This window comes from Populus nigra, chromosome 17 (genome assembly GCF_951802175.1).
Source record: "Populus nigra chromosome 17, ddPopNigr1.1, whole genome shotgun sequence".
Classification (NCBI taxonomy): Eukaryota; Viridiplantae; Streptophyta; class Magnoliopsida; order Malpighiales; family Salicaceae; genus Populus; species Populus nigra.
The window spans coordinates 13,116,254-13,142,204 of NC_084868.1; the positions used below are offsets into that span (position 1 = coordinate 13,116,254).

General features: G+C 33.4%; 3 protein-coding genes across 6 annotated transcripts; 1 reads left to right on the forward strand and 2 right to left on the reverse strand.

Moving 5' to 3' along the window:
* Positions 1-478: 478 nt before the first annotated feature.
* LOC133676693 (OVARIAN TUMOR DOMAIN-containing deubiquitinating enzyme 11-like) lies at positions 479-5,894 on the reverse strand. Of its 3 annotated transcripts, none has more exons than XM_062098414.1 (10): positions 4,615-5,894; positions 3,751-3,919; positions 2,696-2,769; positions 2,220-2,274; positions 2,012-2,086; positions 1,722-1,795; positions 1,546-1,594; positions 1,287-1,371; positions 811-867; positions 479-697 (listed from the first exon to the last, which is right to left on the reverse strand). In XM_062098414.1, the coding sequence occupies exons 2-10, from the start codon at positions 3,916-3,918 to the stop codon at positions 642-644; spliced, it is 693 nt and encodes a 230-aa protein (XP_061954398.1). In that variant the 5' UTR covers position 3,919; positions 4,615-5,894; the 3' UTR covers positions 479-641. The 3 variants fall into 3 exon arrangements, with proteins under 3 accessions (XP_061954398.1, XP_061954396.1, XP_061954397.1); XM_062098412.1 differs by having other exon boundaries at positions 3,751-3,961; XM_062098413.1 differs by lacking the exon at positions 4,615-5,894 and adding an exon at positions 4,327-4,600 and having other exon boundaries at positions 3,751-3,961.
* Positions 5,895-9,567: 3,673 nt separating this feature from the next.
* On the forward strand, positions 9,568-11,365 carry LOC133677022 (putative F-box/LRR-repeat protein 23). 2 transcript variants are annotated; one of them, XM_062098845.1, is made up of 4 exons: positions 9,568-9,763; positions 9,900-9,960; positions 10,126-10,474; positions 10,620-11,365. In XM_062098845.1, the coding sequence occupies exons 3-4, from the start codon at positions 10,134-10,136 to the stop codon at positions 11,107-11,109; spliced, it is 831 nt and encodes a 276-aa protein (XP_061954829.1). In that variant the 5' UTR covers positions 9,568-9,763; positions 9,900-9,960; positions 10,126-10,133; the 3' UTR covers positions 11,110-11,365. The 2 variants fall into 2 exon arrangements, with proteins under 2 accessions (XP_061954829.1, XP_061954828.1); XM_062098844.1 differs by lacking the exon at positions 9,900-9,960.
* A 2,597-nt stretch (positions 11,366-13,962) lies between these two features.
* LOC133676816 (UDP-glycosyltransferase 82A1) lies at positions 13,963-16,806 on the reverse strand. The gene is made up of 2 exons (XM_062098564.1): positions 16,185-16,806; positions 13,963-14,909 (listed from the first exon to the last, which is right to left on the reverse strand). The coding sequence occupies exons 1-2, from the start codon at positions 16,663-16,665 to the stop codon at positions 14,002-14,004; spliced, it is 1,389 nt and encodes a 462-aa protein (XP_061954548.1). The 5' UTR covers positions 16,666-16,806; the 3' UTR covers positions 13,963-14,001.
* Between the last annotated feature and the right edge of the window lie 9,145 nt (positions 16,807-25,951).

The window sequence follows — 25,951 nt, forward strand, 5'->3', positions numbered from 1 at the left end:
GACTAGTTGTGATGCGTGTAAGCTAGCCCGAACACCCCGAGTTATCAAAAAAAAAAAAAAAAAAGTGTCCATCACCGCTTGAATAATTGAATAATGCCATGTACAAAATCCTTCAGAAGACGTTTTGCGGGTTCGACCTATTACCTAATGAAATGCCTTGAAGGAATATAGAACACAAACAACATGGGTTTCTGATTTCTTGTATATACACAAGAAATAGATGGGGAGAAGGCTCAAATTCTTGGAATTCATCTGAGACTTCTGAATATTTATCATGCTTGTTCGATTCCTTCCTGGACTGATTATGTACCAAAGTCTTGCCAAGTTCGCATGTGGAGCAGTAGGGTTGCTCAGGATGCTCCAACAAGCACCTCAGCAAAAGTTAATGAAAAGCTAGGAAGTAAGATTATTTCCTTTAGACAGAAATCTCTTAGAACTTTCTGCATACGAGAAACTTATGAGTTAAGAAAATAAAAAATAATAAAATAATAAAAACTATGAATATAATGCTACATTCAATATCAAGTTACATGTTTGCTTCTTATATACTCTGTGGTTGCTTGCTTATTCGAGAATTATGTACAAGTATAGAAAACAAAGGAACAGTGGACAACTCGATCTGCGGATGACATGCTAAACATCTAGAAAAACCAATACTTTTTTCTTGCTACTCTGGTGGGAACACTGGTGGGAACATCTGTATGAACAGACAGTTTTCATGAAGGTTATTAGTTTGGAGGTAACAAGAGAGAGAGAAAAAATTGTAGTACTGAAGGAAAAACATGTTGCAAGTACTGGTTTGTCCCTCACCTCCATTTTCGTACAATGAATTGTAATGAACTTCACTCCAAAAGCTTAGCCAAATTTCTGGAAACAGGAACAGCAGCCATAATATTAGAACAAGACTGCTGCAATTTCATTCAACTTATAGCTCTTAGATTTTATTCAAATATACTGAAGAGCAGAAAAGAGGTTAAAATGATCTATCTTTGTTAGGTTATTTCTTCTTTTCAACTCCCATCCCTTATCCTGGTATTGGCTTCAAAATTCCCATGATCTTAAAAGGTATTGCAGGTGATAATTGTAAAATAAAATATTCAGTTTCTCGAGATAGGTAAAGCATGCAAGACTTACAAATGATAGGATAATAAGAACTTGCATTTGGACTTTCAATTTACTCTACGGGAATCAATCATAACAGAGAGTTCCATTTAATGATAAGCATTATACACATTAGAATCTCGCATCGATGACATATGGGATATAGTATACAGATTTAGATCTACCTCTGGTTGGACTCCTGTCTTTGGGAAAGATTTCGATATAGCATGTGTCCCGGAAAGATGTTAACACACAAATTTTGGCTCCAAACTGAATGCATGCCCGTAAAAGGTCAGAGGATAGCCATTCCATACATAAGTGAGTAGTAGTTACAAAGAATGAGAACAATTAGGTTTCATGATTTATGTTCTTAAGAAAAACAGATCCAATAAATTAAATAGGAAAAAAGCAATCAAGGAGCTAAACAGATAAATCTCCACGTACTCTATCTGCAGCAGCTTGTAGGGTTACATGATCCCCCCATTCCCCTGACCTAGTATCATGTAAGGGTTGGCACACAAAAATGAATTAGAATGCAGCTACATTTATTGTAAGCATGCTTTCCAATTTTGCAGGAAAAAAAAAAAAAAAACTAGTAGGCATCGCCATAGAAGTCTAACTTTTTCATGTTCTTCACATAGCTTCTATACTTCATTGGGACATATCCTTCATACAATTTTCTGTGATGCTTTAGCTGAAAAGGAAGATGAATGAAACAATAAGGAAAATAGTGAAACATGACAGAGAAATTTCATAGAAAAAAAACACTACATAGACTCGGGTATACCGCCAGGCACATGGATGTATTTGAAGTTGGCCAATAGTGGCTGTTTTTCCAAAACACAACCTCTATCTTTCCCAAGTTATAATGAATTAGTGCAATCATGTGCACAGAGATTTACCAACATACCTGCTTGACTATTTGTTTCCTTGCATGTTTGTGGTAATCTGGACTGCGAAACAACTGGTCTGCTAATGCTCGAAACTGTCAAATAAGTCAAACCAGTGATTTACAAGCATATTCTGTAATAGAGTTCTCACAGTGACTTATGGGACTCTTTCAAACATCCTTACATGTACAATCATGAATAAACAGTTCAAAAAAATGAAAGCCGCACCTGGCAATTCCCATCACCTTCCATTTTTAGTTCTTCTAAACCATATGTAGCCAACCTGAATGAAAAGCACTAACTAAGACAACTGAAAGATGAACCAACCATTTTGCACAGAAAAGAAATGAAGCATTTGGCATCAGATGGTAAATTCCATATATTCAATATTTCAACAATCATGCACATGAGCATGCCATTGAGCCAGTTTGATGATCTAACATAACCATTAAAAATGTGAAGTCTATATATGGAAAAGGATGCTCATAGGGCCATGCAACACCAAGCTAACTTAACCATAAAAAATGTGAAGCCTATAGAAAGGATGCTACCAACTGGAACAAAATTCATCAAACCCGTGAGAAAAGGCAAACACATAATAATAGATAGTGATACTTACTGGCATTTACAGACAGGCTAAAAATGAAATGCATGATATGAGAATGAAAAAGAAACAGCATATAGGGTGGATAACAGCATCAAACCTTTCAGATAGCCGCTCATGGTCTAAGGTTGCATCATTCACATCAGGTATCTCACCATTAACCCTTGGAGTGTGCTGCCAACACATTGAACCAATGAGCATTCACATGATTAAATAAAAAGACAGAAGTTACTCAACAGCAGAGGTAAATGAGGCAAAAAAAAGAAGAAGAAAAGAAAAGAGGACAAATATGCATGCCATTGGTTAATATATTAAGTTAAAAGAAAAATATAGCAAATCACTAACATAGAAGCAAGTGCCGGATATGTTGTATAATTGCTTGAAATTGTTGAAGAAGCCTTGGCGAATATAATCCAGTGAGCAATTCCTACTCAGTTCCTCTAAAGATATATGCTTGTTGTGAGCTAATGTGAAGAAAAAGTGAACCAATACAACCCTTACTATCAGCAAGGAACTACCGATTGTATGCTTGGCTTATGCGGCCAAAAATATCATATAATTCTCATTGTTTTACAGCTGGTTTCTTCTGTATTTTTAGAGACTGACTCTTTTAATCTTATATTTTCTGGATGACTTATTGGATAGGTATATGCAGGTTCACTAGGTGATTTGGCATGCTTCTTAATTTTTAAGGTTTGGATTATTGTTTACTTCAGAAGGATTCACTGTGGGGAGAAACTTAATGGCCGAAGATTCCCAGTTAGCTACTTCTTCTGCTTATCTATAGATGGAAGTTAGATACACGTGAACTGTATCAATTCAAAGCCTTGCTGCAACAATGCTACCCGGAACTATCCATTGTTTTGCTTAAATTAACGAATGATATCACAACCCGGCTTCACCCATCATAACTAACACCCAAAACTATAGTAAAGATTGGTTTAGCATCCCATATCTACAGCCCATTTTGGTGGAGCACAAAGTCAATAGAGTTCCAAATTTAATATAATTCTTCAAATGGTCCTCTCTGTCGTATGGAAGAAAAAGATGTACCACCCATGTGAGCTTGAGAATATGTGAAATGTCACACACACACACACACACATGCAAGCATGGAGTATGGACTAGAAAATACAGATGTGGAAAGGAAAATACCGGGATGGAGTCCAAGTGCGAGAGTCTCTTCCCCAGCCTTCCTGCAACTAGAGAATTTCCCTCTTCTGCTAAAATGCTTGCAATGGTTTGGTCATCCTCTGTATCTGGAAAGCTGCTATTCAAACTTGAAGTCGAGCTCACACTTGCATTACTATAGCTTTCAGTCATACTATGCCAACATCAACAAATCCAAGCTATGATGCACAAATTTCTATACAAGATGATAACAAACTTCAAAATTAGAATATACTTTTTTTTTTTGGATAAGTTAAAATTAGAATATACCATTCCTACGAACAAACAGCATTCTTTAATCTAAAGATTTATAGGCATCCATTCCCTAATTTAATAAAGAAATAAGCAAATACAACAGCTAAACTAATCATGCATCATGAATCAAGGAACAATTTATTTACTTTAGCTAAGTCAATCTACAAATAGAAACCAAACAAATCCTAATCTTTCCATGTTTCCCTTTCAATTTTCTCGGCAACCAAACATAGCAAGTAACAAAGAAGAAAACTCCCACTAATCAATTCAACAGCAAGAGAAATGCAAAAGCTCACACAAACCAACCGAGAACAAACTTGAAACTCAAAACTTGAGCAAAGAATAAAGAAAACCCAGCATCAAAATTCAACTTTACAAGCTGATAAAATAGTAGAAATGAAAAGATTCGATCTTTTTTGGTGGGTTTCAATCTTATAAATCAATTCCCGGCAACCAAACACACAAACGAAAAGAAAAATCCAATGAACCCAGTTGAATACATGATATAAAAGGTCAAAGTAAATAATAGACAAATAAAAAAAGGCATGTACTTTATTAGAAAAAGGAGAAAGAGAGAGAAGAATAATAGGTTACCTGGATATGAAATGGTGAGGAAGAAGGCCTTCGCTTGTGTAGGTCAGAGGCTTCAAGCCTTCAACTATTATTTGGACAAAATGAATATATTAATGCATAGACTCCATATATAAGTTTTGGACTTGACGTTATCGTCTCTCTTTCCGACAAGAAATCAACACAACACGTTGCTTTAGAAAGACTTTTTCATTTGCTTTGTTCACGTGTCATGACTTGGAACACCAACGTTGTAAGAAACAGTCCCTGGATCATGATCTTGTTTATTTTTGTTTTAGAAACAAAAGTAGAAAAGGTCAGAGATCATGACTGGTGAACAAATAATAGTTCGACAAATGTAGCACGAGCTGGATGGCTATTTCAAGTGTCGGCTTGAGGAACAAATATTAGAAAAACTCCTTATCATCACTTGGATTGAGTTTGGTGGGCACAGTCAAATTATGGATCAACTAGTTATCTGAATTTGATCTGGTCTCCCTAGCCCGGCACAGGTGATCAGGCACTTACAATCGGGGTGACTAAGCGCTGGCGCCTGTCCAGGCCTGGCCTAGTGACATACAATTTTCATTTTTGCACTCTACGTATTTTTTCTTTCTCTGTCCTTTTCTCTTACATTTACTTTAATACGCAGCACACAATTTCTCTTATAATCATGTAATGCACACATAATCCATGGCATAACTTCAAACTAGCCAACGAGCCACTTTAATGGGTGAATAACATGATTTTCTCGTCCATGAAGAAATTACAAGCCTAGATGTATAAAAACACCCGAATCAATGGGGTTTTCTAGCATACTACGCTTCCTTGCACTTTTCATATTTTGCTTTCTTCTCCATTATTTTCTCAATATATATACAAGTGCTAACTTAAACATTGAAGTGTTCCATGTCCCAATAAAAAACTAGTTTTACTTAAATTCTTGTGCATAGCTAACCATAGAAGCATCTCATTTTTTTTAGGAGAAACACCCTTCTAGATGGCTGCAGTGTATGGTTTTAAACTTGAAGGGAAGGGGATTGGGTTGATCAAATGCACCTGTTGAGTCATCCGCAACATTTATAACTACGACTTCTGTAGTTACTGCAAAATCGTAACTGAAGATCTTATTAGGCAACATGCACAAGGAAAGAAGATTGAAATATTGGGATTCAACTTTTCCTAAATTATGCTGGAAATTTGCTGCCATTATTCTGCTGTAACCTGCTGCCATTATACTGCTGCAACTGACATTGATCTCCTGTCCAACATATAATATACACATACACCGCTGTAATCTTAGAAGAAAACAAGAGAGAATAAAATCTTCATTCTATCACTGTACAAGTTTCTATAGCACTCAATGTTGTTCTTTCACGTGTGTTCAAACTCTCCAAAACACGTCAATGTTTTTTGGAAGTTATAAATTCCGTGACTCAATAAACACGATATTCTTTTATTGACAAAAAAAAACTCATCATTTGTCAACAAGTCCAACCTTCATTTGCACCCCTTCACAAGATACACGATGTTTTCCTTCATAATTATTTAATCCACGTTCATAATCCACTAAACTATGCCTCTTATCCTCCCCCGGTCGTTTTTCAATTATATATCTACTCTTCTTATAGCCTTATTTTTCATGACATCTGCCGTTAATGTTCACATTATTCTGCGAATCTTCAATGTTGTAATGTTGTTCACAGTATATTATATACTTTTTATAGAGTGTTATCGTGGATGCAATTAATGTCAGTGTTATTAGACTCAATGTGTCATGATGCTCCACCTGACTTAGGCTAAGTTTGAAAAAACCGAATGGAGTTAATTGATCAAACCCGAGCGACATCTTAGTTCATAAATTAATTATTTTATTAAAAAAAATTCAAAACAATATTATTTTAATTTATTTAAAAACAAATCTTAAAATGATACTATTAACACAATTTGGAACAACTAAGATTAACATGCTTAACTATCATTGATCTTCTTTCTTTCTTTCTTTCTATTCATCTCTCCTTTGCTAATAGCCATGGCATGATCTAACAACGCAGTAAACATACTGGAGGTTTCCCATGACAAGACCGCCTCATCAAATTCTTTCCTTACACAAAATGTTTGCAATGAAAGACATTATTGAGTTGCAGAGTGGCTGGAAAATTCCTTCCTCTTTCTTTTTAGAGCAATTAACATGAGAGAATTAGTGAGAACAGGACTCGGAAAATTTGTAGAATTTTGCAAAAATCCCTTCTTTTTGGTGGAACATTTTAAACATAAAAGAAAGAATACAGGGAATACGAAAGCACTAACCCATATCATTTTTCTTTTCCATGTTGAAATTAAGATGATATGAGAAATCGAACTTTAAGATTGACAGTAGCAGCAAAAACTTTTTTTTTTCTTCCTTCTTTCTCTTTAATGAAGAAAACCCATATTATTAAGCATGGACTGATTAACGGAAGCCAACAATGGGTCAAGCCAGAGAGAGCTACTTTCCATATCGCAATAGAAGGAGCGAAACACAGAAGAATACCAAGTATAGCATGACAAACTTAGGAGCCTACAAATGCATCCAGCAGCTAGACGAACAGAAGCGTACGCTTCTGACAAGCAAATTGTCCAGATTTACAACGGATTGATGCAGAGGATTACTGCAATTGTCAAAGACACAATTGTGTAAGATACCCCAAAGATAACATAGAAAACATTCATGTTTATGAGATCATCATATTCATGTCCACCACCAGGCATCGGTTGTGATGGTGATTCATCTTCACCGTAATTTTTCTGCGACGAAGGTCCACACAAAAAAGGGTTCCATTCATAACCGCTTTCATCGAAGGTCCCAATCATAACTGCTCATGATTGAGGAGTAATTCATTTTGAAGAGATTAAAAGGCCTTTCCTTTGAGATTTTCCATGAACAAGAGATTCTCATCGATGAAATAAGGCTGCCATATTTCCAGGGTGGCACCAAAATAAACCCCACCATTCTCACCGACAAACTTTCCCGGGTCAATTTGCTGTGCTAACAGATGTAATAACCATAGCTAGAAAGAGTGGAATGAAGCATTTCTTTATAGTCTTGATTAAAAATCTATTAGGTTCATGATTTGTTAGGCTTTTCTTCACGGGCAAGTTAACAGGTTTTATATCTTTCATTTATACGTGAACTTTAAGCCCAATTTCTAATAAAATTAGATTGGATCAAAGCATGGTTAGGGCTGCATTTTACCCCATCCATATCCTATATGGTTAATTATCACACACTGTAATTAAAAATTCTCTCTTAAATCTTGATTAAAAAAAATAATAATTTGTAATTTTTCTTATATATTTGTTTTTAAATAAAAATTATCAAAGCTACCACAATGTAAAACATACATTGAAATTTGAATACAAAACACGTACGGTACTAAGGTATAGGTTTTCAAATATAAAGAATAAGATAGTATTATTTTAAATGTATTATTAGGATATGCACACATATTTTAAATGCTGTCTCCAATACAATACGTACATTCTTATCTCCAATTATTTCAATTTTTAATAAATCTATTCTTTTAATTTTAATTCAAACCGTTTAATATTATAGCATAGAGTGTTTTTTCTAAGTGGTTAAATTTTTCTTGAAAATTTATAAAATGATTTTCTTAAGATTATTTTTAAGATAATAATTACCAAACAATAATTAAAAAAATATTTCAACTGATTTGCAATTTGCTATTAAAATAATTTCCTAGCAATTTATTAGTTACTCTAATTAATTTCAAAAATAAGGTAGAAAGTGGCCGGCAACTTCTCGAGTAATTGATAAAATCATAGTTATTAAACCTGAACCGACCCAGCGGGTCGACCCCGGATCCAGTAACTGGACCAGTCCAAGTAAGATAAAAAACCGTATAGGGAAAAAACCCGGTAAACCCGGTCGAGACCCGATATTTTTTTTTTTAAAATGTGGTTTTTTTATATCTTTTTTTTATCATATTTTCAAAATAATGAAAATGTAGGAGCTGTTTCATTGAATTTGTCTTTAAGCGAGGGTGAAACTGGTGTTCTGCACAAAATGGACAATATTCTTGCTACCGACAGCACTGATGATGTGTTTTCTAACAGATCGAGCTGGGATTTGAATACTCCTATGGATACATGGGATGGTTCTTCTAGTGATGAACATGCTGCTCAAGTAACTGCTGAGGGGTGGAACAGAGTTGGTGTCAAATGTGATATTACTACTGGAATAGTTGAAACTGGCATTGCTAATGAAAGGCAACTCCTTGATGGCAGTGAGTGCAAATCTAGTTTCCCTCAAACATTTTCAGATTGTGCCAAGGAGTATACATCTCAAGATTCTCTTCATCTCCATCTCAGTCCACAGTCGATACGGCCGAACTGGATGGGATCCTGTATTTTTTTTTATAATATATATAATTTATATTTATATAAATTATTTTTTAATTTTTTTATATAAAATATTAAAACGATAAGTAACAAAAACAACAAAAATAGCTATTAAGTTGGACGCACCTCGTGCAACTCTTTAATGATACGGACGTTGTTTATTATTTAAGGACATATAAAATACATGTTAGTAGTTTTTTTTTATTAAAAGATAAAAAAAATATAATGTGAATATCTCTATAATCCTTTTAATTACATAAAATATCCATTGAAAAGTATTAAAATACCTTTAAATACAAAGTTTTTTTTCTTATTTTTTTTAAAACTAAAAATATTATTTGCTTGTATTTGAAAATTAAAAAAACTTGAATATTTTTGTGGAAAAAAGATAAAAAAACATTTATCCATTCACCTTAAAAATAAAAAATTAAAAAAAAATACTATTACAATCTACTCTCTTAGTCTAAGTATTTTCTTCATTTATCTTATGTTATAATAAAGCTCCTGTAAATAAAAAACAAACAAATAAAAATAAAGTAAAGACAATATATAAGTCGGAAGCTGAAGTTGCGTTGGGGTTAAGAAAGCATTAAAGCAAACCTCAAAAAAGGAAAAAGAAAAAGGAAGAGTGAGACTGAGAACACCAATAGTTTAAAGAGTAAAGGTATCGATGTTCTTTACGCTGAGAACTTCACCTGTTAATCTCCTCTCCATCGAGTATACCATCCTTATTCTGTCTTCAACTTTGGCCACACAATTCTTGGAATTTCAGGTAATGATCTTGATCTTGCCACTTTTAGCTGATGTTTATAAATTGATTCTGGCTTGTAGAGTATGATCTATGGTTAAACTATCCCCCGTACTTGTTTTGAAAGCAAAATTACCTTTATTTTTCTGTATTTTGACAGTTAGCCTGGACAGTCGCACGAGCATAGCAAGTGTATATATATAAATATATATAGTGTTCAGGTTAACGATCTTAGACTGAAATGGCATATGAATCTTGATTGTTGGCAATGAAGGAATCAAAGTATTTGATTTGTAGTTTGGATATGTTACTCTTCCAGCCTGCATATCTTTTCCAATTTTCATCCAACGTATGAACCATTGCTGAAAAACATTTTCTTTCTGTAGGTATAGAAATGGAAGAAAGAAAGTGGGAGGATTTAGAGTTTTACTGCTTAGTGAATGTGCTAGGAAGGGTGGGCATGGAATCACTTCTATTAGATGTCCCTTTCGTGTGCAAGTCATGGTACAAAGCCAGCCTTGATCCTTCGTGTTGGAAGCATCTTGTTTTCCCTAAAGATTTGGACTCAGAACGGGATTTTACCTTGCTTGATAGATTTAAGGAAAAATATAAAATTGAAAACTGTTCTGTGGATGCATTTACCAAATTTGTTGTTGGTCGTGGCCATGGGAATTGCACTGGTCTTTTTCTTCCAAATGGCTGTACAGAAGAAGTTGCAAAGTACGTTGCAGATGAGTAAGTTCTCTTCCCTTTACAAAAACTAACATAGAATACACACACACACACACAAATATGCTATTGAGAGACTGTCACCTTTTTACATATTCTTAAGAATGTTTTAAAGTACAAGAAGATGAGAAGTTTTAATGGTTCTTTTCAGGTGTCCTGCCTTGACTGCTCTGTTATTGCCCTCTGATATTCTACGCTGTGAATCATCCATTGTTCCATCCCTCATAGGGAGGTGGGAACATTTGGAGAATTTGTGGCTCGGAAGTTCTGAAAATTTGGTGAATATAATAACCCAAATCAGCCTTGCCTGCAATAAATTTTCTGGGCTGTGTGTATCATCTGCAACCATTCAGGAAGAAGAGGCATCAGCAATTGTCACTAATCTTCCAAATATAAAGTACCTGATTCTCAGGGGGGCATGGATCTATTTCGGGAATCTAGTGATCATATTGCAAGGATGCAAAAACCTTGTACATTTAGATGTACGCGACTGCTTAGGTTTTGACTCTGATGATGAAGAGGTACTGGAGCTCGCTTCGAATATCAAGACATTCAAGTGTGAAGGTTCAATGCTGGACGATTACGATGACGGTGTAATTGACACTGACGACCTTGTTTATGAGGGTTATATTTCAAGTTGAAGTTGGTGTTCAGTTACGGGGCCGGTGCTGCTCATGATCACCTTTACTTTATTTTTGCTGCTTGTGTGCCTGAGGCTTGGATGACATTAGTTTTTTGCATGTGGCATTTGTTGCGTTGTGCGCCTCTATTTTGTGGATGTATATGCTATGAATTACCTGGTTCCTTGACTTTCGAATCTTCTTTTTAATATAAATTGTAATTAGGCAGCAAAGAGATTTGTTTTCCATAATAATTGAATTTCCGCTCTCTTGTACATATGACATTGTGAAGAAAATAGGGAATACTCGGGGGGAAAAAACATGAGACTACTTCCAGCATATATATTTTAAAGAAATATGACCCGTCATATTTTAATACAAGATGAAACATGAGACTAAGACTACCTTTTTTTAATTAGGCTTGATCAAGACTATATATTGATCCTTGATTTCCTAGGGTGCTTTTATCCTTCAATTTCTGCATGGGCTGATAGCCTCATTTCTGCGAGAGCCATCTCATTTTTATGGAATCCATCGACTAGAAAATTTCGTAGACTACCAGAAAATCTCTGGGACGTGGTTTTGATACAAGTATATACAACTAGGCTTGAACAAGTTTACTTCCAGATCTTGATAAAATTAGGGTTTTCGAACCCCGCTAATAATCTTAATTTGTTCTATAGCGTAGAGAATTATCCCACGCCCATCGAATCCTAAAAACAGTATGCAAATATACCCGCTATCATCCTTGACTTATCGAGACCATGTGAGGCAAATGATCAGGGATTTACATTTTGAGCTTTTATTGTTTTGTTAATACATATATATAATTTAGATCTTTGACTTTGTCTCAATTAAATAATCCTAATCCACTTATTGTTTTGTCTCAATTAAATATACTTTTGTCTCTTCATAACTATAATAATTTAGATTATCGAGACCATGTGAGGCAAATGATCAGGGATTTTTTTCAATGGTTCTATACAATGATGATGTGATTTGTAGGTGAAAAATTATTGATTTTCGTATTTTAATTTTCTTAAGATTTAATTTTATGTAATCTTTAGTAGTGATTTTTTTAAAAAAATCTCTGATTAATTAAATTGACTAGGATATCCGACGGATGAAGGTAGCCCTCTCCTTCCAATTCAACTTAACTTGATTTAACTAAATCGGATGCAAGAGTAGGTGATCATTGCAAGTATTCTGATTCCACTGAGAGTACAGTAAAAACTGGTCGTACGCACTAGCTCGATCGATTAAGAGAGTTGAGCACACCAAAGATAATTAATCAAGCAGACTGAAACAACAGCGAAATTAACCATCTCAGAACACCATGTCAGCTCGTAACTCAACCTCTAACTCCTAGTTCTGCCTGTAAGTACCACATTCCTTAGGGTGTGAGAGAGAATGAGGGATCAGTGAGAGAATATCGAGTTTAGAAATCTGGGATTTCTTTATATATAGAGAGAAGATTTGGGGTTGAGGCTGAATATAAGGGGAAAAAATGGGGTCTTGAAACTATTGAATCGGATTGGTTGACTTCGAGTTCCTTTGCTGGATAATTTCATGGGAAAATATAAACTGGGACGATGTTTTTCCGATGCATTTATCAAAATCACAGTTGGTCGTAGCCATGGAAATTGCACTGCTGTTAGTCTTCCAAGGGACTGTAATACAGGGGTTCTGAGGAACATTGCAACGAGTAGGTTTTCTGACCTGCTCAAAATCTTAAACTCGACATTATATTTCATCACTTTTATTGGTAGAAAAAAAAATTATCTCAAGGGGTTGGTTTAGGGGTTAAAAAGGTATGTTTCCTTACTTTACTTTTCTGGGTTCAAACCTTCGAGCCGGCAAGCAGTGTGAAGGGTGCGCTCTTGATATTGTCTGGGAGAGAATTTATTTTTGACTGCTAGTCGAACGATACCCTTAAAAAAGAAAGAAATTATAAAAATTGCTTTTGGACTTAGCATCTGCTTTGATTCTTTTTTTAGAAATTCCAAACTTTTACATGATTTCAAATTTTCTCTTTTCATATCACAATAAACTTGCATTTATGTATTGAAATCTGTAATTCGAATATTGCGAAGCATATAGTTGTAAAGGTGATTTCTGAGTTGAATTGTTTTTTCCATGTCTCCTGCATGCCTTGAGAAATTTGGAGAATTTGATACTTGGGAGTTCAAAAAACTTGGAAAATATAATAAATACCATAACGCAAATCAGCCTGGACTGCAAGCCTGCAAGAAACTTGTTGGCTTACGTGCATCTTGTGGTGCATGTATGGATATTAAGAACTTGTTGATGATATTACAGGGTTGTAAGGAACCTTGTATACTTTAATGCAAGAAACTGCGTAGATTTTGAGCCTGATAACAAATTGTTAGAGGTTCTGCTTCGCACATTAGCACACATTCAAGTGTGAAGGTTCAAGACTTGATGATTTCTCAGACTCTGAAATGGCATGGTTTCAATTCAGTACTTGCCGATAACGAACACGTTGGCCTGATTTATTATAAAAAAATAATATTATTTAACTATTAGAATGAAAATACAATATTATTTTATCATATAATTAAATAATATTATTTTTATAATAAATCACCTCTCGACGAGTTCTTCACTGGCTATTACTAAATTTAAATTTACCATATAATTAAATAATAGACGCTATTTCACGCGATTAGTCGCAGATTATGATTTTTAATATCATCAGACCTGATCTAATGATAAGATTAGAAAAATCATCTCCAAAATTATTTTGTGCTACGGTGAAACATCCACATCTTATATATTTTTCGTTAATTAATATATAAAACTGCCTACTATAATATTTTTGTAATGGTAAGATTAGAAAAATCGTCTCCAAAATTTCAAGAAATAAAAACCAACTAAAACTACATTGATAATTCAATAGGATATCCATTTGTTTGCTGTTTGCTCCTTGAAATCATTAACAAAAGTTGTGAGATTTGACATCATTACTACACTGGCTTCTTCTCCCATGGTTATCTCATGCAGCCTCGTCAACTTATCATTCATCGTATGATCTTCCATCACCCTCCTCAAGCCTTGTTCCATTTCTTTTTCCCCAAAACCATTGATCTTTACTCCAATTTTCCATTTCTCAGTAATGTATGCACAATTCACAAACTGGTCTCCAGCAACTGGATAGCATATAAGGCATTTTTGGCATTGTATTGCTTCCATTGTTGAATTCCATCCACAATGTGTGAGATAGCACGTTACAGCCTTGTGTTGCAATACCTTCAGTTGCGGTGCCCATGACACCACTTTACCTTGCTTTGACACTCTTTCTATGTATCCGAAAGGCAACCCACCTTGCCAAGTAGGCCCTAACACCCAAATAAAAGGTTGTCCCAATGCTTCAAGTGTCAAAGCAAGTTTTTTCACTTTTCCTTCTCCTAATGGGCTAACCCAACTTCCAAATGAAATGTAAAGAACCGAGCTAGGCTTTTGCTTGTCTAGCCATAGCAAGCAACTCATATCTTCTTCCCAGAAGCTAGGGTTTTTAACTAGTGGATGCTTACTCAATGCTCCAACTTGGAAAATGAGTGGTTGATCCATAGAGTTCTCTAGCAAAGCACCATTTCGTGGTTTGTCATGATCAATGCATTCCTCTGGAAAGGAATTCACAAGTAGCCATGAAAGCTTTCTTGATCGATCTAAGGTTCTTGTCCAAAACTCGAACCTTGCTTTCCTTGAAGCTGGAGTTCCAATTAGCCACGGAAGATCTTCAGTAGATAGCAAAGGTTGATTAGGTAGAAAGCATAATGGACCTAGATGTTGAGGACTTCCTGCCAAATGCCAGCAAGCTCTTTAAAAATGTATAGAACGCATGTGCAACCTTATACTAAAACAATATGCCAATTCATTAAACATATCAGATAAAAACATTGTATTAGAAAACTTATAAGAGTAGAATGTACAAATAAATTGACTTCTGCTAGCTTCATGCAAAGTAATATATATATTACAAGATAAATAATTAATATGGTATAAATAAAATAAAAACTTGACATGTGGATACCCTTTCATCCCTATTAGTGATCCTAGATTCGACAATGGTTCCAAACTTCATTATTTTATGGTCTTTGTATAATCCAAGGTTTCAGCTTTAAATTTTGTCCTTAACTACTAATGGATACAGCTTCTATGGAATTTGTTCACGTGAAAGCTGACCTAATGGTTTCGTTTTCTTTTAGTTATTGTGAATAAAACAGTGTAATTTCGTACACTTTGATCTTCCTCTGCATAAAAAATGCTGCTCTCAATCATGCAAAGCAATTATGGAAATGTGTACTAATCTCATCATAATTACTCTGCATGATAGTGATCGTTTTAAAATAATTCTTAATTGGTTGACCCGACAAATTTGCTTCCTACATTATCTAGGGCATGTGTCTGATTAATTAGTTCTATAGAATAAATTAAGAAAATAGTAAACCATGTTATTCTGAAAGTCCGAACAACATCAGCCTGGTTGGAGGATATACCAATTATTCGTGTTATTGATTCGATTTGATGTTCTTGAATTCATCGATTGTTAAACAAGAAAGTTAAAAGTCGACAAATGCATTGATAAATTAATTACCTCATAATTAATAATATGCTTGACCAGTTCCTGATTAATTTAGCTTGTTTGGGTCAGGTTTTAAAAAAATTTAATTTAACACTGGTTAACCACATATTATTTGTGTTATAGATTCGATTTAATATTTTTAAATTCATCAATTATTAAATAAAAAATTAAAAATTATATAAAATTTCATTAAATTAATAAAATAATTATTAATTCATAAACCTCGTACAACAAATCAACCTGAAAATCAACTTACTCTTAAACATGCTATATTTTAAAAAAATTAACTCAAAGTTGACTATTAATTTCCTACCCAATCAACACGGTTAACATCTAGTTTGAGCTCTTGTATATAAAAAATATTTAAAATTATATATTTTTAACTTAAAAAAATAAAATAATATTATTTTAGATTGATTGAATCAACTCGGTCAGCTCGGATGATGATGGGATTTATTTGATCGCATTAAATGTAAATAAAATCACTTACCGGTTTCAGAAATAAGGCCGGTTCTAACCATGTCAGGTATGGCTGCAATCAACTGGTATGTAGCAAGCATGGCAGGCCAAAATCCAGCCACGGGAACCCCACATCGATGGCCAACTTCAATAGCCCAGGAAGCTAATAAATCAACAATCATGCACGCCACCACTTCACCATCTTCATTGAATTTCCGAACCAGACCCTCCAAGTGACTTGGCATGTTTATTTCCATAGCTTTCTCATTAGCAAAGAAGTCACGAGGCATGTCCATTTCCAACCCATCTGGTATTGAAATGCATGAAATATTAGACTTCGGATCAATATTTGATATGATCCTACGGTGGATGAATTCCGGGGTGACCATCACCGGCTCGAATCCATGGTCAAGAAAGGCCGAGGCTAGCTTGAGCAAGGGAGTAACATGGCCTTGTGCTGGATATGGAACTAGAATGATTTTGGGTGTTTGTATGCGCTTCATATTTCCCATGCTTCGTAACACTTCTGGGCTCAAAACTAGCTATTCTCTCTTGATCTTTCTTGCATTAGAATCGAAACTCTACCTCAAATATATATAGAGAGGGAGGGAAAAACTATAGTCAACTAAGCATGTGCCTTAACATGTGCATTTATTTGTATATATATATATATATATGATGAACTCGCCTTTTCCGACAACATTAAAGAAAGAAACCAAAATGGAAATCGAATCATGAATTTTCTTGCGTTATTTTTTAGATAAGAATTTAATTTAATTTCGAAAATCACATGCATGTAATCTAATTACAAACAAGAAACATGTGTGAGCATATAGAAAACCTATTAGGTACAATGTCACTACACAAATGGGTCAAAAAAACACATGGCCTCGACACCTTTAGTTCATTTGGTGCATTAAAAGGAAAGCAAGTGGGTTTATGGGCACCCCCACAAGCCACAATGTCTTTCTGATCACGGCATGGCCGGCGGTTCGTGTCCCTACACGTGACAATATGTCATGCTCCTTTTTTAACATTTTTTGTCGTGCCATGAGTGGCTGCTTGATGAACATCGCTAGCTCGGTTGTCCTAGCAAGGGGATAGGCTAAGCACCTTAGGTGTCTGTCCAACACTTTTTTGTTGTTTTTTCCTTTGCTTTACCATTATTCCACTATTCCCTTTCGAAATTATTGTTTTTGAAGACGTGTTCCGTCGACTCAGCCTACAATCTAGGTTAAAGATCTGATAAATTGATATAACTTCATAAAAAAATTAATTTCAAAGCTACATTGTTAAGAAAACAAATAAAAATATCGTTTAGATTTTGAGAAGTCAGTCCGCTAAGTTAAACTATGTGAATTCTAAATTGATTTTTTTTAATACCATGCTAGAAAAAGGTCGGTTGAATTCCAAGTATACCCATAAGGGAAGCCATTTTAATAATATATCGTGCTTGAAACTTCATCCATGCCTTGTTTTATAAACTTTATCTCCTGGAGTACTGTGTTGTTTTCTCTTCCCAATTAATTATTGGGTTTTTTAACCTGGATTTTGCGATATTATTTGTTTTTATATCCTTTCATCTCTCTTTATAAATAATTCTATTTCATTAAATAATTTTATTGACGAATTAATTCCATCCGTGTAAACCATGACATCTATATTGAATTACCAAAAAAAAAAAAACACTCTCGCAGAGAATTCTGGGTAGAAATGGCTGCTGTTTCTTCTCTAATTGTAACGTGGAAAGGTTGTCTGATGATTAAAAATCTCTTGTGCAATTGTACCTAATCAATGTTTTATTTCAAGGATTCCACTACACAGCCTGGAGGAAATGAATGAGGTACACATCCTCTTGATTAAGAAATGCGATGGATAAGTTTCATGAGATCTTTCCTTTGATTTAATTAACGTATTTAATTACATTACAGTCAGATTGCATTTTAAGATATTACATATTATTTATTCTTATTTTTTCCATCTAGAAGAAAACAATTAAGAAAATTATACTTAATCTCGATCCATTCTGTATGGCTATATATGTTTTATTTATTCAATATTCAATATCAAATTGGAAAATTGTCACACATGCTTGACTTAATTTACAGCATTAATCGTATACGATTCCTTGAATTAATTAAGACCTAATGTTTTGCTTGAAACTATGTGCACTCGTATAAATATATATATTATGAGGCCCATAGTATAGATTATTTAGACAAATTAATTAGTGGAAGGTAATGAGTTCTGCTCTGTATAAATAATCTCTTCTTTTTTTCTCTATACTATAAAATACGTCTTTTATCTGAATTTTCACTCTCATTTTCTGATAATTTCTTTGAATTTAATAGTAAGGTCAAAATGACTGAACTTAATTACTGTCTAGCTTCGATTGGATACCATGCAATGCTTTTGTGTGTGGATTAATCAGTAGATTACATATATAATTATTAGAACTCATTCAAGGCTCGGGTGATGAATTTATTGAGTCAATTATAAAATAATATTTTTATCATAATTTTAATAAAACATTTGAATTTTTTTCTAAAAAACATCATTTTGGATTAAAACAAAACAAAAAAAAATCTTTAAAATTGACCTAGTTAGGTCTTACTAGGATTCAAATAAGCTTCTGCTGAATTCAATCGCATCCCGTCGAGCACTCACATTTACTTACCGATCGAGGGCATGCTCGGTGATAATATAAAATCATTAATTAGTTGTCTGTGCGAGGCTAAATCTGTTCATTTTTAGGTAGATATTAATGGCAACGTACTGAGTTGTAGGCTAAATAAGTTTTAATTTAAAAAAAAACTTTTATTTTTATATCAACTTAATTTGTTTATGATAAACGATTGATTTGCAAGAGAAGTGTGAGGTACGTACTGGCTAAGATAATAGAGTAACAAAAGCAAAGTGCTCATTAGTAATTAATTACATGGATATATAACTAGCTGATTCCAGGGCCTGTAACTAGACAGCAAAGCAATTGCATCGAAAGTGTTCTTCATTCTCCATGCATGCTCTGCAACCCACTTCATTTTCAAGCCAAGCAAATACTGCACTTGAGGAATCCAACTCGATAATCCAATAGACCTAGCGTGCTAACGGTGATGAAGCGTAGCTTTCTGGGTAGAAAGGGCCTTTAGCTTCATCATATTCCTTTATAATTATAGGAGGCGAAAAGGTGCCTTGAAACCGACCTTCGAGGTCCCCATGGAACTCCACTAATTCCTGATCTTAATTCGCAGCTTTTTCCAAAGACAGTGTGAACGTTCTATTTTAGGGTAGGGATGGCATGCGCATGCAATGGGTAGGTTTCGGATAAGTTATCCTCCACTCATCATTGGCCCGTGTTAATTAGATTGGGGGGAAGAAACAATTTTTTCCCCTGTCAAATTTGGAACAGATTCAAGGGTTCTTCATCAATAAAAAATATATATAATTTTATTTCATAGTTATAATTAATAGTCAATAAACAATGAGAAAACGATGTTGGAATATCTATACAACCATTGAATTTTTTTATACCATAACTCTTCGTCATATTTAATATAAATTATCAAAATATAATTCTTAATTTGATAGAATTATATTTTGAAATATCAATTGTTCAAAATATACACATAACGAAATACAAAATATATATAAATATATATATATATATATATATATATATATATATATATATATATATATTGAGGTGTATAACATGGGTTTGGATTCCTTTAATTACCCCTATCTCCTTTTGTTTATACTTTTGTTTATAGGAGAGGAATTGCCCTCTATCAGCTCGATCGAACTAGCTAGGTTGATTTTGCCATCTCTATTTTAGAGTCCCTCGTGGTTTCCTTCCAAGCCATTATTGGATGAGTTCTGGTCGCATTGGTCATCCATGGATCCCTCCAACGTTGTATACATAGCAGATCATTGCTTGTGTAAACAAATTAAGTGCTCTTGTACATACAAACAATGAAGCTATCTTTGGACTCCACAAATCTTTTGCAACGACTTAATTAATCAATATGATAAGTTAAATAAATAGCTTAATTCGGAGTAATATATATATATATATATATATATATATATATATATATATATATATTATCACTTTTTTTCGTAGAAGGATTGTGACGCAAGAACTAAAAAGGCCATGCTTTTATATATTATGGAAAAGGTAGACCTAAAGTCAAGCATATTAAACAAAACTACCCTGCCCAGTTGGAGGGGGAAAGGAGGTGTGTAAGTTGCACGAAATTTTACCAAATTAGAGTGGTTTCAAAATTGTAATGATTATTTTTTAAAATATTTTTTATTTAAAATTATATTAAAATAATTTTTTATTTTTTAAAAACTATTTTTAACATTAATACATTAAAATAATTAAAAATATCAAAAAAATATTATTTTAAAATAAAAAATTTAATTTTTTTTAAAATATTTTCAAAACATAAAAACAAATAAATCTGCCTCTCTTTAGGCATAGCAGGGAAGCATCCTTTGGCTGCGTTATTAAGATGCAAGAAACGTGCTTTTTATGCAGGCATTATCTACTCTAGTAAAAAAGAACACAAACCCCTAGTTTTTTTAATTTTTATGGTTGTTATGAATAGTGAAGGAATTTTTTCTATTAAAAAAATAATTTTTTAAATTTTTTTATTATTTTTAATTTTATCTTTAAATATTATACTGATTTTCAATCAATATTTATAATTATAGTTTACTTTTCATGATATTTTTATACTATCAACCAAATATTTTAATATTTAATTGATATTTCATTTTATTAATATTTATTTTTATTATGATATCATTAACTGAAAAAAAATAATTAAATCCAATAAAATATATGGTCCAAACTAACCCTTTCTTTTCCCTCTCCAAGCCGCCAGCTTCCCTCCCTATGGACAAACCAGAGAGCCCATTTTGCTCAAAAAAACACAAAAACAGCTGATTTTAATTTTTCCTTACTTTTGTTTTTAGATCTGTTTTCTTCTTTTTGGTTTGTTCTTCTTTCCTTTCTCAGGTGGCAGGTCTGGGGGGAGAGGTGGTGGCGGCCTGGCCTGGAACTTGGCGAGTTGGCGGCTGGTTCAGGAGGAAAGAGCTGAGGGCTGAGATGGGGGGGACATGGAAGATCTGGCCGGGAAATGATGGAGATGGAGATGGAGATGGAGAGGGGGCTCGTGGCTGAGGCTATGGGTCTGTGAGGGAGAGGATGGTTGCAGAAGATGGAAAATGACAGAGAGAGGGGAGGTGGCTGCGGTTCTGGTCGAAGGAGATGAAGGGAACTGGAGGTGGGGAAGAGAAAAGTCTTGGCTGGTTCTCGAGGGGAGCTGGTCTGGAGGCGGACAGATCGGGGGAAAGGAGAATGAGGGGGGCGGTTGAGAGAGGAAAAGGGACGGTGTGCGGCTGAGGAAAGAGACGGGGGTCTGTGGGCATGGTCGGTTGGTTGAGGGGAGATAGGGAGGTCAGGGGGGAGATGGAGGGACAGAGGGTGGCTGGGAGAGCTGGGACCGGTAATGAGGGTATGGAGAGGAAGGGGAAGAGGTTTGGCTGGTACTGGGAAACTTTTAAAAATCTTTTGCTCTTGTGTGTCGTTTGCATTCTTATTTATAGATAAAATATTATTTAGTTTTTAAATATTAGTCTCTTAATCTTTTTATTTATTTATTTATTTATTTATTTATTTTTGTAAATTTTGATTTTTTTATTTATTTTATTTTAATTTTTTAAAAAACAAGTAATATCAATGTCGTCTCAATAAAAAAAACAATAATTTTAAAAAATAATATATTAAAAATCAAATGCATTCAAAAAACCTTTAAAATTTAAATTATTTTGAGATAGCGCTTAAAATGCTAAAAACAATGTAAATGTATCAAGAATGTATTTTTTTAGATTTTTTTATTTTTTTCTAAAAACTTATCAAAATTAGTTTAAAATTAGACAGTAACAATCTTTGTAATTTATTTTAGTTTGTTTTGTATGAAATTATCATAATTCCAAACAAATATTCATGTAAAGTGTTTATTAGTAAAAAATAGTTTTTTGATAACAAAAAAAAAATTATTAAACTCAATAAAGTCTACGATCTAGGTTATAGGTTTAAAGGGTTAAGTCGTGAAACCATGATCAATCCAATGTCTCCATCTCAATATTAAATGTCTTCTGGAATTTTTTTTAAAGCCAATGCATGTTTTTTATCAATCAACTAAGGCCGTGTTTGTAAGTTGTTTTTTATCGTGCCAAGCTAACTAGATCTTATCAAGGTGACTCTAATATAGGTTATTTTTAAATGCGACCTAAATAAGAAATTAATTTGGAAGGTTTCAATATTGATTTATTGAGTTGGGTTTATTAATGACATCAAATAGTTCGGTCTAAATATTATTTTGTATTCAAAAAAATAATAATTTGACCTAGCATAACATGTGCCAGTAAACTATCTATGATCAATTAAAAAAAATATAAAATGTGTAGTGTTTTTATTGTGCATAAAAGTTCTCTCACAAATCAACAAGTATTGGAGCGGTGATTTTTTCAAAACTTTCAATTTGATTCTTGAACTTTTTCTTTGCACAATTGAGCCCTTTTGAACCCAAATTAACATTTAATTGCATGTTTTTTTTTTGAATGGTTGAATTGAAATACAAGGGACTGGAGTAAAAAACACAGGTAACGTAGGTGACGCTTTCAAATTTATTTATGAAGTACATTTTAATTAGTCCCTTATTTTTTATATAATATGATTGGTCTTTTTAAATTTTTAAAAATATATTTGGAATCAAATTTTATTTTTCTATTTTTTCAGTCTTTTTTCCATGAGGAGAGAGAGAGAATTTACTGGATTCCAACAAAAAGAGAGAGATTTTTTGTTAGTGGCAATTCTAACTACTAAATTGGATTTCATTTTTTGTTTAATAGGGTGACAAATTGGTTTCTTGTTGTTCTAAGAATGTTTGGAAGGTGTTTTGTAGTTGAAATAAGTTTAAAAATAGGGTTGTCACTCCTTTAAAAAAGAAAAAAAAATAGCAGGTCCAGACGCACATGCATGATCTTTAAGGCATATTTTTCTTTTTTTATTTTTCATTGTTATTGCTTTATTTTTTTATCATATTATAAAATTAATTAAAATTTAATTCAATTATTAAATTTATCTCATTTCTTTAAAGATATAATTATCTCTTATATTTTTTTAATTAAAAAATTTAAACCAGCACACGGTACGGGGTCAGTAATCTGGTATAACATATATCGAATTCTTTTTTTTTTTATTTACGTGGGGTGTCCGAGTCAGCTTGCGCGCACCACGACTATTCCCCACGGCCCCCTGGACATCCTGCAAGCCCAGGAGCAGGTAAGGCACCGCGGGGTGACAGACGTGCACGTAGAGGGTCGAACCCGGGATAGAGACGGAACAAATCACACGATTGACCATAGCAGCTAGATCCTTAAGTGCAACATATATCGAATTCTTAGTGGTAGTTATAGCTAGTCTGCGTGGTCTTTAGGCACTGTCCAATGGGAAGGCGGTAATAATTGAATTCCGGGCTCATTTTAAGTGGATTCAAATCTAGTTTGTTTGCTGGGCCGATTATCTGTTTCGAGTGTTATGTCACTTTGCCCTCTCGAGGCCCATCCTCCACAAGCAACCTCTCGAAAGTTATTGGTCCATGTTGGCATTTCTTCGCGACAAAGATTATTTTGTATATATACTAGCCTTTTAGGCAGAGGAATGTTCATGTGTGCTCCTTGCCTGAAGCCTCGATGGGCTTGGCTAAGGTTTAGTGGGCCTCTCCAGACTTTATTATATAGTTTTTATTTTTTAACGGATTGAATTTTTTTCACTAAAGCATGGATGAAATCTTAGGGAGTAAAATACATTCTCTTTAAAAGCTTAGGTTATTTGATCGTCTTGTCAATCTATTTTATTATCTTTCTTGCAATATTTCCATTTCATTTTATTTTTATTTTTTTGATTTTATCCCCGTCAAGGCTTGGATTACATCTCACAATATTAACAAAGCCACCGGTTAAGTAAATATTAAAATCAATTTAAATTTAAATTTAATCCAAATCTACGAGCTTCCATTTTTAAAGAAGAAAGAAGGTCCAAATTTTAAAGTGCGGTGGGCAAGTAGATTTTGCTTTGAAAATATCAGGGTGAGAAAAAAATTAAAAAATTGATCATACCGAGAAAATAAAAAAAAAATAATTAAAAAAATCAAACTGTGAAAAAAACCCGATTAAACTGATTAAAATTTTTAAAAAACCAATCGGTTCGATTCAGTTTCGGTTTTATAAGCACGAAACCGAACCAAAACAAAAAAAACCAAGGAAAAACCGAGCCAAACCAAAAAAACTGAGTCAAAACCAATCCAAACAAAAAAACCGAGCAAAACCGGTTCGAACCGGTTTTTATCCAAAAAACGAACCAAATCGGTTTTTTGTTCAAAAAACCAAACCGAAACCGGTTAGTTTAAACTAATTTCAGTTTTTTTTAAAAAAAATTAATTTAATTATTTTTTTTAATAAAAACTAAACCAAAATAAAAATCATCCCATATATATATATATATATATATATATATATAACATAGAGAACTCGTAGCGATTTATAACAAATATTTGATATTTTTACTTTACAAATCATATAAGTATTTGCCAGACCTTCTTATCTAATGATGACAAATTATCTTTTGCCACCTGTCACAAACAGCCCGATCGTGGAGGATTCTTCAAAGTCCCCGCGTGTCTAAAGTCAAAGATGATGATGCAGGACACGCGTCACGAGTAGAGTTTTCCAGCTGACAAGGATTCTCGCCTCCACCTTCTCCTCATCTTTTGTCCGAAGTGAGACTCGGAGACGTTAACCACTCATGAGATGTCATAGATCACATTTTTATAAATATCTCTTAAATCAATTTTAAAATCTAACTTCTTGACATCACACCTTACACCATTCATTTCCAAATCTATTAATTTTTATTTTCTTGATAAATTTATAATCTCAAATCCTGAATTATAATGTAAATAGTATATTTTATTACCATGTATCCTTCTTAGCTATCAAAATCATTACTATATATAATTAGATCAAGTCGGCTAGGAAATTTAGTGTTTTTTATTTATTAAAATAATTTTATTTTAGATTTTTTTTTAAAAAAAAAACCTTAGCTTTGATGAACTTGTGTACAAAAGAATTAACTCCTCCCCTCTATAATCCAACTCTGGATTAGATCAAACTCAAATTGGATTTCTTTAACTATGATTAAAATTATTTTTTTAATCATTACACATTGGACTATCATAGTAAGCCATCAAACAAACATTATCAGTTCAATTTAAAAAATTGAGGGTGGAAAACATTGTATTTTCATTCAAGTCTTTTTATTTTTATTGGTTATATTTTTTTTGTTTGATTTCTTTTTTTAATTTGATCATTTTACTTTTCATTTAACAAATTTCAACCTTTTTTTCACCTTAATCTTATTTTTTTTGTTTTTTTTTAAATTCAACCTTTTTTTTCCACCTTAACTTTGTGCTTTTCAATGGAGTACTTATTTTTTTGTTGGGTCCTTTTTCTTAATTGGGTTTTTTTTTTCAATTCAATTTTTTTTTATTCGACCCTTTTGCTTTCCATTTAAGAAACCTCAAACCTCTTTTTTATTATCATCTTTTTGTTTTTTTTCATTTAACAATTATAGTGCGGTTTTACAAATTTAATGCTAGATAATGTTAACTAGCACGGAAAATCAAACTATTATACAGCAAACACATAGTGTGTATCGACATTGAT

Excerpts from the sequence above, each read along its gene's own strand:
- LOC133676816 (XM_062098564.1), bottom strand. The coding sequence starts at position 16,665 with ATGGGAAATATGAAGCGCATACAAACACCCAAAATCATTCTAGTTCCA. Across the intron at positions 14,910-16,184 it reads CGGCCTTATTTCTGAAACCG|GAAGTCCTCAACATCTAGGT; the intron begins GTAAGTGATTTT and ends GGCATTTGGCAG.
- LOC133676693 (XM_062098414.1), bottom strand. The coding sequence starts at position 3,918 with ATGACTGAAAGCTATAGTAATGCAAGTGTGAGCTCGACTTCAAGTTTG. Across the intron at positions 2,770-3,750 it reads CGCACTTGGACTCCATCCCG|CACACTCCAAGGGTTAATGG; the intron begins GTATTTTCCTTT and ends ATGTGTTGGCAG. Across the intron at positions 868-1,286 it reads AGACAGGAGTCCAACCAGAG|AAATTTGGCTAAGCTTTTGG; the intron begins GTAGATCTAAAT and ends TCCTGTTTCCAG.
- LOC133677022 (XM_062098845.1), top strand. The coding sequence starts at position 10,134 with ATGGAAGAAAGAAAGTGGGAGGATTTAGAGTTTTACTGCTTAGTGAAT. Across the intron at positions 10,475-10,619 it reads GCAAAGTACGTTGCAGATGA|GTGTCCTGCCTTGACTGCTC; the intron begins GTAAGTTCTCTT and ends GGTTCTTTTCAG.